This window comes from Clavelina lepadiformis, chromosome 2 (assembly GCF_947623445.1).
Source record: "Clavelina lepadiformis chromosome 2, kaClaLepa1.1, whole genome shotgun sequence".
NCBI classification, from domain to species: Eukaryota; Metazoa; Chordata; class Ascidiacea; order Aplousobranchia; family Clavelinidae; genus Clavelina; species Clavelina lepadiformis.
The window spans coordinates 7,177,911-7,194,288 of record NC_135241.1 but is presented as its reverse complement, the minus strand read 5'-3'; the positions used below and the strand labels follow the sequence as shown (position 1 = coordinate 7,194,288).

The 16,378-nt window shown below is 35.8% G+C and overlaps 1 protein-coding gene across 2 annotated transcripts; it reads left to right on the top strand.

Annotated features, from left to right (window-relative positions):
* The first annotated feature begins 469 nt into the window (after window positions 1-469).
* On the top strand, window positions 470-6,781 carry LOC143446662 (WD repeat domain phosphoinositide-interacting protein 3-like). Of its 2 annotated transcripts, none has more exons than XM_076946407.1 (10): window positions 470-626; window positions 2,857-2,931; window positions 3,117-3,224; window positions 3,374-3,556; window positions 3,702-3,775; window positions 5,019-5,135; window positions 5,228-5,313; window positions 5,392-5,496; window positions 5,800-5,915; window positions 6,187-6,781. In XM_076946407.1, exons 1-10 carry the CDS (start codon window positions 587-589, stop codon window positions 6,204-6,206), a joined length of 924 nt encoding a protein of 307 aa, XP_076802522.1. In that variant the 5' UTR covers window positions 470-586; the 3' UTR covers window positions 6,207-6,781. The 2 variants fall into 2 exon arrangements, with proteins under 2 accessions (XP_076802522.1, XP_076802521.1); XM_076946406.1 differs by having other exon boundaries at window positions 6,103-6,781.
* Window positions 6,782-16,378: the final 9,597 nt, after the last annotated feature.

Sequence of the window (16,378 nt, the reverse complement as noted above, 5' to 3'; positions counted from 1 at the left end):
ATTAACACCTATACTCTATGGAGTCTATGCCAACTAACTTTTTCTACGCTGCATGCTTATTGGTTTGTTTATCGTTCGACCATCTGTTGTTTTTATCAATGTTTCGTTCATTTTTTGATTCGTAAACTGATCAATTTTAAATCGACAAGGATTCGAAATTCTTCCCCTACTGGAAAGTTTGTATAAGGCACCTTTTCCAGCAGAGAAATTAGGCTCCTGTTTCAATATTATTGAGCAAAATGGCAATTTTGCTGTATATTCTAAGTACGACGTTGGCTGGCGCAAATGTTGGCATTACATTTATTCGGCGCAGTGAAAGCTAATTTTTTAGTAGGGGATTGATTCAACTTCGGTCATTGTTAGTGTTAGCAGCATAGCCTAGCCATGTTTGCTGAAGAATTGCAGCTTTTTAATTTGGTAGTAGCAGTGTTTGTGTGCCATTTGAAAGTACTGAAATTGTGTCACATAACCATATCTTTTATTTTGTTGATATCAACAGGGTGTAATACAAAAACTAAACGTTATTATTTCTCAACTTTCATTGGTGCTCAGTTTTAGCCAATTAATTAACTAATTGGTTAAAAATATGTCGAGTCTCATTTGTTGTGCTTTTAATCAAGATCAAGGTAAGTTTATTTTGACATTATGTATAATTTTTTTTGTAGCAGTTTATAACTTCCGAACAAAAAACAACAACAAAAAAACCATTGCTTACAACATCCTTTTGTTGCCCTATCCTTCATCTAACCCCACCATGTAGATATGCATGCAGTCTCTTTTTATCTGATTTCGTTTTGTCAATTCATTCAATTTAGGATTTTAGGCCAGTAACAAGTTCTATGGTGGCTTTTTTGTGGCATGTTCCATGCTGGCTTGAACAAGTTATTATGTCATCTACCAAGGGAAGGACTTAATCTTTGGTCACATGTATAATATTTTTAATACTTCCGTAAAGTAACAAGCAATGTTGCCAAGTCACAACCCTGTAAGGCTCACCTGAACTTAAAATAAAGTAAGGATATTCCAAATATCAAACAAATTGTCAATATTATGTTGAAATAAGCGCAGTTTCAGATTTACCAGAGCGGCTAGTTTTAAATTGCATTTATTATGTGCGAGTGATAAATAAACAAATGTGCTAGTAATAGTCATAAATAGTGTTGCACGTAACTTGAAGTTTCATTAATTAATTTATGTATCACAAAGCTATGGGTAGTTTTGTCAATGTTTTATGGTACTGTATATAATTAACACTGTGTTACTTTTGTTATTTATTGGTACAGCAAATTCATAGTGCTCAGTAGTATATAATTACTCAATATTGAGTTTTAATGTTGGAATTGTTGTATTCCTTTTCGATGGCAGTCATTGGAATTTTAACCAGAAAAAAATATTTATTTCTTATGAACAAATTTTCCATTTATCCTTGTCTTACAAATATGATTAGAATGATTTTCAATTGAATTTTTGTTTTCATAATGCATGTGCAGACAAATAAAAAATTACTAGCTATGTTTTGTGTACATAAGATGTATGCAAAAAGCAGGTTATGAATAACGTAATTTATACTAAGCATTCATAACAGCAGTTCTGTTTTGTAAAATTATATAAGTTTCGTAATTATTTTCAGTCCCGTGCAACACTAGTGATAATATACATAACGCTTTTCGTGTTGATGATTTTTACTTTACCCCCATCTATCTTGTTTTTTATGTAAGAGCACAGTGAAGTGCATTGATTGAATCTGCTTTGCTAACAGCGATACGGAATTGCCCCTCTCTGCTAATTTTTTAAGCATTTTAGTTAATTTCCAATCGCAATTTGCTAAATACTTAGTAGTCGCTGGTTTCTTAATTGTTTTGACGTATAGTTTGGTGTAACCTTTCACTTATGACTTACTGCAAGTAGATACGCAAGCAAACAGGTAATTGTAAAGTTTTTAAAAAGTTTGGATGTTATACAAAACTTGACTACAAAGGTTTCCCTTTGAAAATGACAGAATATTAGTATTTATAATTTGCTGTTTTAGCAACATGTTAATTAATACGATTGATTAATTGATACAAGTACAATTGAAATTTTTGGTATAGTTAGGGGTGGGCCTTTTAGATTATCATAACTTTAAGAACCAAGTTAAAAACCATTCCATTTTAACTGGACTGAACTGATTCTTCGGACTTAACCTATTGACTAGATCAGGTCCAGCCAACCACAACAATTTTGAAACAACTGCATAAATTTCAATATAATTAAACATACGAATACAATAATGGGATGCAATTGTTTTTGTTGTTATATTATAAAGAAATTATAGCCTGTGAACCATATAAAATATATTGAGTTAATATTGTCCTTTTTCATTCGTTCAGATACCTTTTATTCATTGTTTAATGATAATAAGTGGCATAATTGCGAAGGATAAAGTTTATGATTATATATAAATTAATAATGCTGTGAGTCAAGCGGTATGTAAAAACCAACAAAATTAAACGTGGGTCGTATGTGGAACCAAAATTTGAAGGTTAAGGATGACCTACAATGTATCTGCACTTGCGGTGCTTACATGAAAAGTTACGCTAGAATTCGAAATGTTGTTGGTATCACTTTTAAAACATCAAAACCTGAAACAGTATAGTCATCAGAGTTAACTATATCTGGTATTTTCCTTTTTCCGTATCATGTCAGTTGAATTAACTTCCTGGTATTAGTATGTAACATATCGTCTAGAATGTTGTTTTATGATAATAATTAGGGGTCACAAACACAATTTATACAGTACTGGAACATTATTCTTTTTATAGAAATTATTGTTATTTAATATGCAACATTAACTTAACTGTTTTAATTTTTATACAGGCTGTTTTGTTTGTGGAATGCAGAATGGTTTCCGTGTTTACAATACCCATCCTTTAAAAGAGAAAGAAAGACAAGGTAAATTTGACTTGAACGCTTAACTGTAAATATTTACGATTGTAATGAATATAAGGGTGACTGGTGACTTTAACAAGTTTTATTATACTTCATTGGTCTTTCAGTTAACTGAGAAAAAATGAGAGTTATCTGGAAGAATATACTTGAAAAGCTGTATATATATAATTGTTTCAATTTGTAATTAGATTTTGAAAATGGTAATGGTGGCATTGGTTGTGTCGAAATGCTTTTTCGCTGCAATTACCTTGCCCTAGTTGGTGGAGGAACCAGTCCACGTTTTCCGAGAAACACAGGTTTATAAAGATAATTATTTAAATGCTTTTCCCAAGTACAGTAGTTACATATTATAGTTAATTGTGTCCCTGATAAAAACGAAAAAAACTACACCTTTTTCTGGTAACAGTAATCATTTTATACACTTGTATTTGTTTCTTTTGTAAAGTCATGGTTTGGGATGACTTGAAGAAGAAGGTAGTGATGGAATTGACGTTTACTTCGGATGTTAGATCGGTGCGGCTACGAAGAGATAGAATCGTTGTAGCACTTGATCGTTTGATTAAAGTCTTTACTTTCACACAAAATCCTCAGCAACTACATGTCTTTGAAACAATGTATAATGCGGAAGGTAGGATGCATTGAAGGAGTATTTTGTGAGTGCAGATAGAAAAATGAAAACAGGTTATGTATGACATAACTTATCATGTGATTTACTGTACGGTATGTTGCTAACCTGCTTTGAGTTATAAAATGCAAGTCGTGCTATTTGACAGGACTGTGCCAACTTTGTCCAAGTAGCAATAACTCTATTCTAGCATTTCCTGCGAAGGCAACAGGAACTGTTCAGGTAATACAAAGCTGTGATTGGAACGGTTTTATGATAGTAGCTGGTATAATGTATTGGTAACTCTGCAGTGAATCCTACCTTTCATAAAAACAAACAGATATTTTAATATTTACATTTGTGTATGTTTATAGCTCCAAAAAATAAACAGTTTTATTTCTTTTGACAAGTTGTCTGTCAAAACCTGTAGGCAAAAAGAGAACATGTAAAGCTGGTCGTAATTGAGAGTTTTATCGTAACTGCATTGTGAAAAAAGTTATGTAATTATGACCCATGTTAACGGGAGCTGTAAAAGTCACTGTCTATGTAACCACATCTCTCACTTCAGTTTTTGATTAAGTAATTAATGCTAACGTAAACAGTTGCAGTTTTGTTATTATTTCAAAGACTGTTTTTGCCAGTTGCAACATTAGAATCTTGACCCAGCATTTTAGACAAACAGATTCCATTGAATAGTTCATCTCATCCATCAGCTAAATATAACATTGCTTTGTCTATCTTAAAGGTTGTGAATTGTGATAGTAACTCGCTGGAGTTATGTGTATTCTTGGTAATTATTCTGATGTAATAAAAAAATAATTTCAGACTTATCACATGAATTTTTATGTAGCCAAATTTCACTCTTTTCCCCCAATTTCTTTCTAAAAGATGAAATTCAAGTTTTTGCGTGAACCCATCAACCATATGTCTTGTGGTGATGGGGTTACCTGTTCTTCAATCGTAATGGAGTTAACTTTTGTTATTACTTGTTATAACTTGCCATTACAAGTTCCATGTCTGACACAGCAACATTATTATTACAGCTTGAATGTTATTGAACTACCTTCTTTTGATAATTATGCATAGTTAAAAAGGTTCTACAAACGTTTAATTAACACTGATTACGTAATCACGTAACAGTGACCACTGGTACGTGACCATAATTCAGTAGTTAAGTAATTTTTCGAATTACACTCAGCTCTATTCCTACTCTACCAACATGTAGTCACTAGATAAAACCTTCGAATTTAAATCTAGTGGAATTGTTTTATAGAGTCTGTCATATGTGACAGTATGTATCTTATGTTAGTTGGTCAATAATAAGTAATTAATCAATTGAGTCTTTGTCCGCTAAACCCCTCTAAACAAGGTTGAATAGAATTACATTTCGCTAACTTGCCAGGATTTGAATACAGCAGGTTAAGTTATTGTGAAACCTTCTTCAGTTTTCAATACATGAAAGTAAGGCTTTATGTATTATATAAAGATCGTGGATTTAGCAAATACAGATGCACCGCCTCTTGATATTCATGCTCATGATGGCCTTATCTCTTGTCTTGCCTTGAACTTGCATGGAACAAGATTAGCAACGGCTTCTCATAAGGTATATTGATGTAAGGTTTTTCTGGAAAAAAGGTCGCTGAAGCTAGTTTTAGACATTTTGCAATTATTGCAAAATTATATATTGCATCTTAGGGCACCCTTTTGCGCATTTTTGACACAACATCTGGCGAACAAGTTGGTGAATTGAGAAGAGGCTCAGGAAATGCAAGAATATTTTGGTAAGGTAGTTAGGAACATTTGCTCTGATTAACTCTAGTAAACCTGACGGTGTTTAAGTTTTAAATTGCATTGTTTAGCATGAACTTCAATGCTGATTCGACACTGCTCTGTGCTTCAAGTGACCATGGAACAGTTCATATTTTTTCTCTGGATGAAAAGAACACTTCACCAAGTAAACAAAGGTAATATTTCTCGTTAGCCTGCTTGTAATTTTTGTTTTATGTTGATTTTATTATTTATTTATTATTATATAATTATTTATAAGCATTTGATTATTGCTGGGAGTTCTTTGTTATTGCTGTGTTTGCCATTACTGATTCTTAAAAAATCTTTGCCTAAGATTTCATCATGGGCAAGATTATTTTGCTGCTAAAAGATAAAACATTTTATTGAAAATTCAAACTGCTGCAGTGGAGCAAAAATCAGTTAAGTCTTAATAACAAACCTTAATCGCATGTTTTTTGAAGTTATTTTTTACGTTGTAGTGGATCCCGGTTTCTTCCAAAGTATTTTAACAGCAAGTGGAGTTTTGGAAGGTTTAATATACCAAGCTCATCACCTTGCATATGTGCATTCACGTCGGACTCATCTGCTGTTATTGGTAAGAAGGAAATGTGTTTCATTTGCTACACTAACTTAACAAACATACACAGTACAAATCATGAACTTTGATCAAACAAACTGTTTATTGAATGTTTAAACAGGTTTTTACAATAATTGTTTCGTTTTGGTAGAAATTAGTTGATATGTATCTGTGTTTGTGCCATAGTGTCATTTTTAATTTGCAGCTATATGCAATGATGGGACATACTACAGGATATCATTTACACTTAAAGGAGAGTGTGTTCGAGATTATTTTGCGCATTTTTTAGAAATGACTGATAGTCCTTGACCACAGGATTTGCCACTGTTGCAGTGTATAACATGCCATTAAATTCGTCTGTGGTACCCCATCTACCAGAACTTGCAGCTGGCAGTTCCCTTTATCAGTGTTATGAGCTGCTCTATTTTATTTGTTGATAATTCTCTGTCAAAATCTTAATTTTTTTTTCACTCCGAACCCCAAGTGATTGTCTGCTTACTCTATACAAAGTTGTTGTTGTAAAAGTTTTCCTTTGCTTGTTGCTGAAATGATATGCTGCATGTATGGTGGGGCTTCTACCACTGTATGTTTGTAAAACCTTGGCTTATATGAGCAGTTTTCTGTGAGTTCTTTCTACATTTCAAAAGTTTTTCAGGATATAATGTGCAATATTTTCCTTTAATATTACATTGAATGCGTTAGTTAGATGACCCGTGATTATATAAAAGTTATACTACACTCGCTATTGCAGTAAAAAGTTTAAAAGATTGTACTTTTTTGAAATCGTAATTTTTTTAATCGAGTGAATCAATAAATGTGCCATGTAGTACCAATGTCATAAGTCGGTCACATTATGAATGTTGATTAAAATGAAATTTGTCAAATGTTTAACCCTGTTTATTGTCACCCCAACACTTATGTGAAGTTTGTTTTCTTTTATTTTGGACGAAACCTCCTTTTTAAACGATTTCAAATCGCTGCAAACGTTTTCTAAAAGATAACTGCATCTCGTTATTTCCAAAGACGTCACAGTAAATATCTCGTAACTATTTGAAGTGGACCATATACCAGATATATTTCAGAAGTAAACACTTTCTTTTATACATTGTGATTGGATGGTTACTCTTGAGCTCTATGTGTTTAACTAGAGTCACAGTTGTAACGATTCAAGCAATGCATCACGTGACCAGTACCTATCTTTCAGCCACACAGTTTTTGGTTGTGGAAGTTTTGTGAAGTTTTTATTTTTTATATATATTATATCACAACGCAGGTGAAATACAGCTTGATGTGTAAGGTAATTTGAACAACGTATTTTAACAAGGCAGGTCGTTATTTGATTCAACTCAGTGAATTTTATTAAGGATGCGCTGTAGTGCCAAATGACCCCCTGCCAAATATTGACCCCCGCCTTGGTGAAGTAATAGATACGTTGTGTAATAAAGGATTTGACTGAGGAGAAAACGTGCGCTTATTCAATGGCTGGATAACATGATACCGTAACTTTGCGAATGCATGTATACTGGCAAACAAAATACCGTATACAGGTCACTACTCAACGGTATGTTGGCCTTCTGTTTGTAAATTCTGTGGGCTGCTTGCGCGTATTGATGAATGAATTTATTACGTCACAAAGGGGATCAGTATTTGGCCCTACATCGTCAAACATCAGAAAATACCATAAAAGTCTTGTTTAGTTTATTATACAGTGAATTTATTAAGAATGAAATTACTTAAAAATTCGGAATAGTTTTTTAAATTTTGCACATACTTTTAGTATGCCTTGGACTAACATTCCATAAAATAAAAAAAAACGTAATTTAAACTTTTTCTGTCGATGCGTAAAATCGACACCAGAATATTTGGCCTAAAAACCAAAATTTAGTTAATTTCTTGGCAATTTTTAGCCTAAATTTGCACCCGACATTTGACATTCAAGCTTGCCAACTGGTAAGGTAATCAGAACTTGCACAAAGGTTAGCTCGAAAATCGGGCTCGAGCGATAAGGATTTATCACAAGCTTCATGTCGTACAAAGACTTTCCTCAGTCCGAAGATAAAGAATATCACACCATATTCAGTGGTCTAGGTGAACAGTTCTAACTTCGTGCATTACGATATAAGGAAACTAATAAAAAGCGTTTGTGTCTATCAAAACTTGCTCAAAGGTTAGCTCGGTAGCCAGGATTCAAGCGATGAGAAATTATCGCCAGGATTAAATAATAATGCAAAGACTTTATCATACCGTGCCTGACATATCCTATTCACACGGCGTTAGTGTATATCCTATATAGTACATTAGAAACGCACGCAAAGGTTCGAAAAAGAAAATATATAAACAAATCGAAATTTAAACAAAATGTTGCTTAGCATATATACAACTAGTAGGTTATACGTTCTTATTATAATTATAGCAGTTACATTACAAGCCGAACAGGACAAACAAAGTTAGCCTAGCCAGCTGATCCACTCTGTTAACCCAAATAAAATCGAACTCTGCTTGTGAGAAATTTCTGCGTAGATCCAACCAAAGAGATTTAAACACAATTTAAAGCAGTGGTGGGCAGCATCGTGACGCGACACCTAATCGAACGACACTTTATCGAACGACACTTTATCGAACGACAGATGATCGAACCGACAGTTGATCAAACGACACTTTATCGAACCGACAGTTGATCGAATCGACTGTTGCTTCTCCCGCACACAGTCATAGCCAAACGTGGCGTACAGTTGCATTGTTTGCTGTAGAAAATTAAAATTTGGTGACTTTTCATAAAAAATGTTCAGCTATCTGTCCATGTTTGTTTGATAAAGTTGGATTTTGTAATTTTTGAGATATTGTGATATTTATATAATTTTGCTCTCTCCGCATTGAAGCGTAACGTTTTCTTTTACTCATTTACGCACCAATAACTTGACTAACTATTCTCTTTCGTTCTCTTCTCACAGCGGGGGCGCGGCGTAACAAGAAGAATTTCTAGAAATGTGTCACTTTTAGAAATACCTAATTTACACTAAATTCACTTTCTTTAGTTTTACAATTATGATGTATACAGGAAGCCAGATGATGTTTCTACTAACCTGTAAAAATCTCATCAGTCTACGACGCATAGTTTTCTAGTAATTAACGATTGCAAATGTGTGTGCGGGGTCGGCCACACCTAGTTTTTTTAGTAAACTCGCGAGCCTGGTTAGGATAGGGTTAAAAGATCCACAATTTATCGAAACAACTGACGATATGCACTGTTAAAAGCACGACAACTGACGAAGTGCACATTTCAATCGCATTCATTTAATTACAAGTTGTGTGCAATTGCTCGAAGATAACTTTTTATGTCAATATTCGTTGAGTCATAATTTTCGACTATGCTCTTCAGCCGTTGGTTGACAGCGTCGTAGCGCTTCTTCCGAGGTAGGCCATCAATTTCAGCACTCAATTGCTCAATAAACATTTCGTTGGAACCTTGTTCCCGCTTAATTTTTTTGACGAGTCTGCGAAGCGTCGGATGGGATATTGTCGGTTTGATCAACTGTCGGTTCGATAAAGTGTCGTTCGATCAACTGTCGTGTGGGGATCATGTAGAAATTGCAATTAGTTATATAAATTGGCATTGTATGAGTTTTTGTATTTTTTCTCCAGTTTAGATAATGTAATGTTTGCAAAAGCTTCGTATTCATGCTAAGCTCTTATTCAAACAAAGAAATTCTAACCGACATATTGACGCAGATTGAAGTATTTCAAATAGCATTGTTTTCACGGCGTAAAGTTTGAGTGTACTTGAAAACGTTCAGATAACGTGTAATATATGCGACACGTGGTTTGACGGTAGCAGTGTAATAATAGAACATGGCGTTAGCTGATTGGCTGACGTGTATGATATAAAACGTTAAGCTTGGTTAAAATCGGGACCCCCTGGATGCTCTGGCCGGCGAGGCTCTGCAAGGGCTTGTCCCTTCAGGACTTGCTAGTGCGCTTCTCTTCTCTTATTCTGAAAAATTCTATTCTTTCTGAGTTATTCCTGTAAATTGAAGTAATTGCTAAGATATTGGGAATTGGAATCATGGTGTAAATATTGCTAATTCGATACAATTGATTCGGACAATATAACAACTAAACTTTATGAAGTTGGTGTTGATTTAAGAAGCAAATAAGACAGTAAAAAAGCAACGGAGTCAAAGACAATCATAGGAGTCAGACAATAAAACTGAAAGACTGGTTTGGCTTAGGCCATCCCAAAACCATTACACCACCACCAATCCCATAGTCGGTTCGATAAAGTGTCGTTCGATCAACTGTCGGTTCGATCATCTGTCGTTTCGATCAACTGTCGGTTCGATTAACTGTCGGTTCGATCATCTGTCGGCTCGATTAACTGTCGTTCGATAAAGTGTCGTTCGATAAAGTGTCTTTCGATAAAGTGTCATAGTACCGGGCAGCATACGGCCCGCGACGGGATTTTGAGCGGCCCGCAGACAGTTCAGTTTTGACTTCAGCAGCTATTGAAGTACATTAATCGTTAATAAATTCATTAAATACTGTTTTTGGTCTCTATGCTTAAAACTTAAAGTTTACATTAAATACGATTTATTCCTTGCATAGGTGGATAAATACACGATTAATGTATCGATTCAGGAATCCGGCCCGCCAAGTACTTTATTTTCTCATATCAGGCCCGCCGACCGAAAAAGTTGCCCGCCCCTGATTTAAAGTGTTTAAATCTCTTTGATCCAGCCTAACGCAAAACCACACAATGGACTACTTTTACCTTTGCTTGCGGAGTGAGACATATCGCTTACTCACCCGTGACCAATGTTCCCTCTAAGCTGCGCGCGTGCGCAAATGCGCACTGCTGACACGGTCTCCGCGCACAGAAAATCTGTGCTGCGCACAAGAAAAAAATCCAACCTGAATTAAAAATAAAATAAACGCATAATAATGGCCACAGTGCGCACGTGGCACGTCTGATGTTGCTCACAGTGGTCCAAGGGACCGCTCAGGGAGTTATTGTGTTTGCTCAGACTCGTGAAAAATTAGAGGGAACGTTGCCCGTGACCGAGATAATCGTCATTGTACGACGGTCTACCTACTCTACTACATATGTATTAGTATACCATACAAGGGGTCAGGAACCTTTTTTACTCAGTCAGCCGTGAAAGCTATATATTTTAATTGTACACCGTGAGAGCCATATAATATTTTTCAACACTTAATGCAACTAACGTGTGCATTTTTAACCAACAATTTTAGACAACGGTAGTATGACACTTTATCGAAAGACACTTTATCGAACGACACTTTATCGAACGATAGTTAATCGAGCCGACAGATGATCGAACCGACAGTTAATCGAACCGACAGTTGATCGAACGACACTTTATCGAACCGACAGCTGATCGAACCGACAGTTGATCAAACCGACAGTTGATCGAACGACACTTTATCGAACCGACAGTTCAAGCAAGATTTTTGCGTGTTTCTCAAACATTGAGACAATAAGCCATTGTGATGTGCGGTCTTTGTAATGGTGTACATTAATGAATTGTGATGTATATACCACTGGTGCTCTCCCTAAAGCAACATCATTAAAGCGGATGATACAGCGAAAGCGCGTATGTCCAGAAGGAAACGGCTTGATGGATGAACTCCGCGTGACACCGAGGGGAGAAGCCTTCGTTGTCGAGGAAGACGATGAGAACGAATTCTATATGTTTGTGTCTCAAAAGAATCTGGATATACTGAACAACTGCGCTAATTGGTTTTGTGACGGTACATTTGATGTTGCCCCACTTGGATACCAGCTGTACACGATACACGCGCTGGTCGATGAAAATCGCACGGCGCCACTCGTATACACCGTTACCGAGAACTTCGCATAAAATGCTTCCAGGCACTGGCATTCGTTCCGCCTGAAGACGTTGTACAACGGTTCGAGGACTTCCTGGCCACGTTCAGTGACGACGATGAGCAGCACTTGTCTGAATACATTGACTATTTCGAAACTACTTGGATTGGACGATTGTGTCGCAGGAATCGTCGTCAACCTCTATTTCCTATCCGGTGTTGGAATGTCTTCCACCGGGTTCAAGATGACCTTCCACGAACGAATAATAGTATTGAAGGATGGCACAATGCGTTCAGCAAGCGTGTCTCAATATCCCATCCGACGCTTCGCAGACTCGTCAAAAAAATTAAGCGGGAACAAGGTTCCAACGAAATGTTAATTGAGCAATTGAGTGCTGGAATTGATGGCCCACCTCGGAAGAAGCGCTACGACGCTGTCAACCAACGGCTGAAGAGCATAGTCGAAAATTATGACTCAACGAATATTGACATAAAAAGTTATCTTCGAGCAATTGCACACAACTTGTAATTAAATGAATGCGATTGAAATGTGCACTTCGTCAGTTGTCGTGCTTTTAACAGTGCATATCGTCAGTTGTTTCGATAAATTGTGGATCTTTTAACCCTATCCTAACCAGGCTCGCGAGTTTACTAAAAAAACTAGGTGTGGCCGACCCCGCACCAATGTTCCCTCTAAGCTGCGCGCGTGCGCAAATGCGCACTGCTGACACGGTCTCCGCGCACAGAAAATCTGTGCTGCGCACAAGAAAAAAATCCAACCTGCATTGAAAATAAAATAAACGCATAATAATGGCCACAGTGCGCACGTAGCTCGTCTGATGTTGCTCACAGTGGTCCAAGGGACCGCTCAGGGAGTTGGTGTGTTTGCTCAGACTCGTGAAAAATTAGAGGGAACATTGCCCCGCACACACATTTGCAATCGTTAATTACTAGAAAACTATGCGTCGTAGACTGATGAGATTTTTACAGGTTAGTAGAAACATCATCTGGCTTCCTGTATACATCATAATTGTAAAACTAAAGAAAGTGAATTTAGTGTAAATTAGGTATTTCTAAAAGTGACACATTTCTAGAAATTCTTCTTGTTACGCCGCGCCCCCGCTGTGAGAAGAGAACGAAAGAGAATAGTTAGTCAAGTTATTGGTGCGTAAATGAGTAAACGAAAACGTTACGCTTCAATGCGGAGAGAGCAAAATTATATAAATATCACAATATCTCAAAAATTACAAAATCCAACTTTATCAAACAAACATGGACAGATAGCTGAACATTTTTTATGAAAAGTCACCAAATTTTAATTTTCTACAGCAAACAATGCAACTGTACGCCACGTTTTGCTATGACTGTGTGCGGGAGAAGCAACAGTCGATTCGATCAACTGTCGCTTTGATCAACTGTCGGTTCGATAAAGTGTCGTTTGATCAACTGTCGGTTCGATAAAGTGTCGTTCGATCAACTATCGTTTCGATCAGCTGTCGTTTCGATCAGCTGTCGTTCGATTAAGTGTCGTTCGATAAACTGTCGTTCGATTAAGTGTCGTTCGATAAAGTGTCTTTCGATCAGATGTCGCGTCACGTTAGACAACGGTAATTGTCTGAATTTACTCTTTGATAACTTGCTGCTTACTGTTAATGCGTTACGGAAAATTACAGAAAAAGTTATTTGTAAAAATCGTGCTAAGAAATGCCAGCTTAGATTTATCTGCGAGCCAGATGTCGTAATAAAAAGAGCCACATTTGGTTCGCGAGCCATAAGTTCCCAACCTCTGTACTATACTATGGTAACACGTTCCAACAGAATCATAGAGATCTTAGTTTTACCCAGTTTGACGGCTTTTTAATAGCACCCCTTTCGAACATGAAAAATTGGCAAACTGATTTCTTGACTAGCGTCATATGTTTGAAGAAAATGTATAACTTATGAGTAGGGCAACCAGTTTTTTGACCTAAAAATTTTAAATTTTGACCTTAAAATTTGCAAATTTTGACCTCATTTTGACCTAAAAAGTTTACATTTTGACCTCATTTTGAAAAACGCTATACTGATAGTCTCTACACTGTCTACAGCAACTTTCTAATCTAAAGCTGCATTTAAAAATGACAAAATGCTTTTCTAGTGTTGACTTTTTTTTCGTTTCTGCGTATTAAGATTGACAACTTGCAGTTTCAAATGCAATGCCGTCACATCGTGACGTCACCAAACGCGCTGAAAAGCCTTCCCTCTCTTTGTGTCTTTGGTTCTAAGTAAAATTTGCGGGACTGGAATTGTTTGCGGTACAAGAAAAGAGAAAAACGGAAGAATAATATTACAAAATGGTTACAAAATTACAAGTTTAATAGATTTTGACCTAAAAAAAAGACCTAACGAAACAATTTGACCGTATTTTGACCTAACGTAACATTTTGACTTTATCTGACCTAATAACTTCTATACCACACGTCGTACAAAGCTGAAATTTGTTTTGTGCTTGTTTCATAGCATTTTGAGCAGGTAAAAAAAAATTGACCATATTGACTTTTGGTTGCCATACTTATGAGTTATGACATATGCATTATCAAGCACATTGATATTATTTGTTATTCAAGAGGAAGGCATTTTCATATGCGGTAATTTTGCATTACAATTTCACCAAACATCTTCCCACTTCCAAAAACAAATTGAGTTTTTCGAATATTTAGCTAACCGCAACGGTAGTTAACATGCCGAAAAAAAAACAATTGACCTTTCAGCGGACAAGTGATATTTTCAGTTCAAGTGTTCCCAGTTATAATTTTCCACAATTATGCTAATTTATTTTTGAAAGCAGGTGTAGTCGTCTTAAAAAACTATTTTCTTCTAAACATATCTTCTAATTTTTCAAATATAAATTAAACTTAAATAGTAAATTCAGTAGATATATTACATTCTAATACAGTTATTTTATTTTGGTAATTAATACTTACGTTTTTAAAGTGTATTTCATTTGGCTTAGCTACTGTTTTATATTTACTCTTCCCTCAGTGCAGTGCAACATTTTTTAACCACAAAAAACTCTGCCATCTTCTAAATTTTCATATAAATCAAAGATTAATTTATGTATTTACACTGTTTCCAAATGACTGCGTAAGTAGTTTCAGCTATAGTGATTAACAACCACTTCCATTGAGCTATTTTGAAATTTTAGCCATTAGAAACACCATGTTATTAAACACTGTGGACTTTGGACATCTCTGTAAATAAACGTCATCAGTTACGTGATGTTGCAGTAGTCATGTGAATCAAGCAGTTGAGGTATGACGTTCCTGGTAGGCCAGGAGTACTTCTTTTTCTCAGCAAAATGTCATTTATTTTTATAGCCAAGTGCGCAATTTTATCAATTTAGTAAAGAAGAAATGCAAAAGTTTAGAATAACCTTTTTATTTTTATTAATTAGCCAATACTGCCGTAGGTCCATATCAGACTAGCCTATATACTGAGGCAACACAGTTAAATGACCCCGTACAATCTAGTAAGCCGTATGGGAAGAAAACGGTCATGTCTGATGTACATCGTAGCAAATGTGCACATTACGTTGCAACGTAACCTACATATTCGCGCATACAGGTGCATACTTTTTGTTGCCTACTGGTGTACACCAGTACAGTATTTTAATTACTTCAAATTACGCTGTAGGCTGCACAAAAAACTTAGATCCATTCTGTAGTACTGGGTTATCTTCCCCTCATACCAAACGAGAGTGATAAACCCATCAGCGAAAATCTGCCGGCCATCGTATCCTGATTCAGCAACTTCGATAAATAGACACCGGTGAAATAGTGACTTCATATGTTGTAGCACAAAAAGACCATGCTTATGGACTATTAATGAGCAGGAAAGGTGGTAAAGCTCAAGGGCTTAAACATGCATGATAGCAATAAGCCAATAATACAGTTGTGCTATAAGATGGCAGGTTAACATGGCCACCATTAACCTACTGTTTAAATATTTAAACAGCTAACTGTAGGTGCTTATATAGGCTAAGTTGTGTACAACAAGTACTATGTTTGCATTTCAAATACAAGTATCTGGCCGAAGCAGGTGGCAATTGCCAAGTGCACAACCTCAGTATACTTGACTGCTTTGGTATGGTATTGACAAACAACAGTAATTACGGAAAAAAAATTTAATTCCTTTATACTTTAATTCTTGCTAGATATCACATTATTCTTATCTCTGTTAGCTCAAATTTCTTTGCATTAACACTTAAAAGTATATATATTAATGACAGCATCTGTTTCACCAGCAATTGTCACTTATTTTAAGTAGACACTTATGTTACTAGTTACCGAAGTAGGAAAATACTGATCACGATAAACGAAAGTTAGGCTAGTCTCTAAATTTAAATTCTGTATGGAAAGTTTGTATGATATCTCCTGCATGGAGAAGGAGCAAATATTGTTACACCACTGACCTAAATATCAGTTTGTTCTTTCTGGCGTGGTGTCACTAATGTCACAAAAAACCCACATACAAAGATCCTAAATGCTTTGAAATTCCCTTTAGATTTTTCTCTTGAGAGTGGTTAAGTATGGCAAAGCAAATACCTTTCTAATAGACGCCATTTATTAAAATAAGAATTAGTTGTGATAAAATAATTA

Excerpts from the sequence above, each read along its gene's own strand:
- LOC143446662 (XM_076946406.1), top strand. The coding sequence starts at position 587 with ATGTCGAGTCTCATTTGTTGTGCTTTTAATCAAGATCAAG. Across the intron at positions 3,225-3,373 it reads ACGTTTTCCGAGAAACACAG|TCATGGTTTGGGATGACTTG; the intron begins GTTTATAAAGAT and ends TCTTTTGTAAAG. Across the intron at positions 3,776-5,018 it reads AGGCAACAGGAACTGTTCAG|ATCGTGGATTTAGCAAATAC; the intron begins GTAATACAAAGC and ends TATTATATAAAG.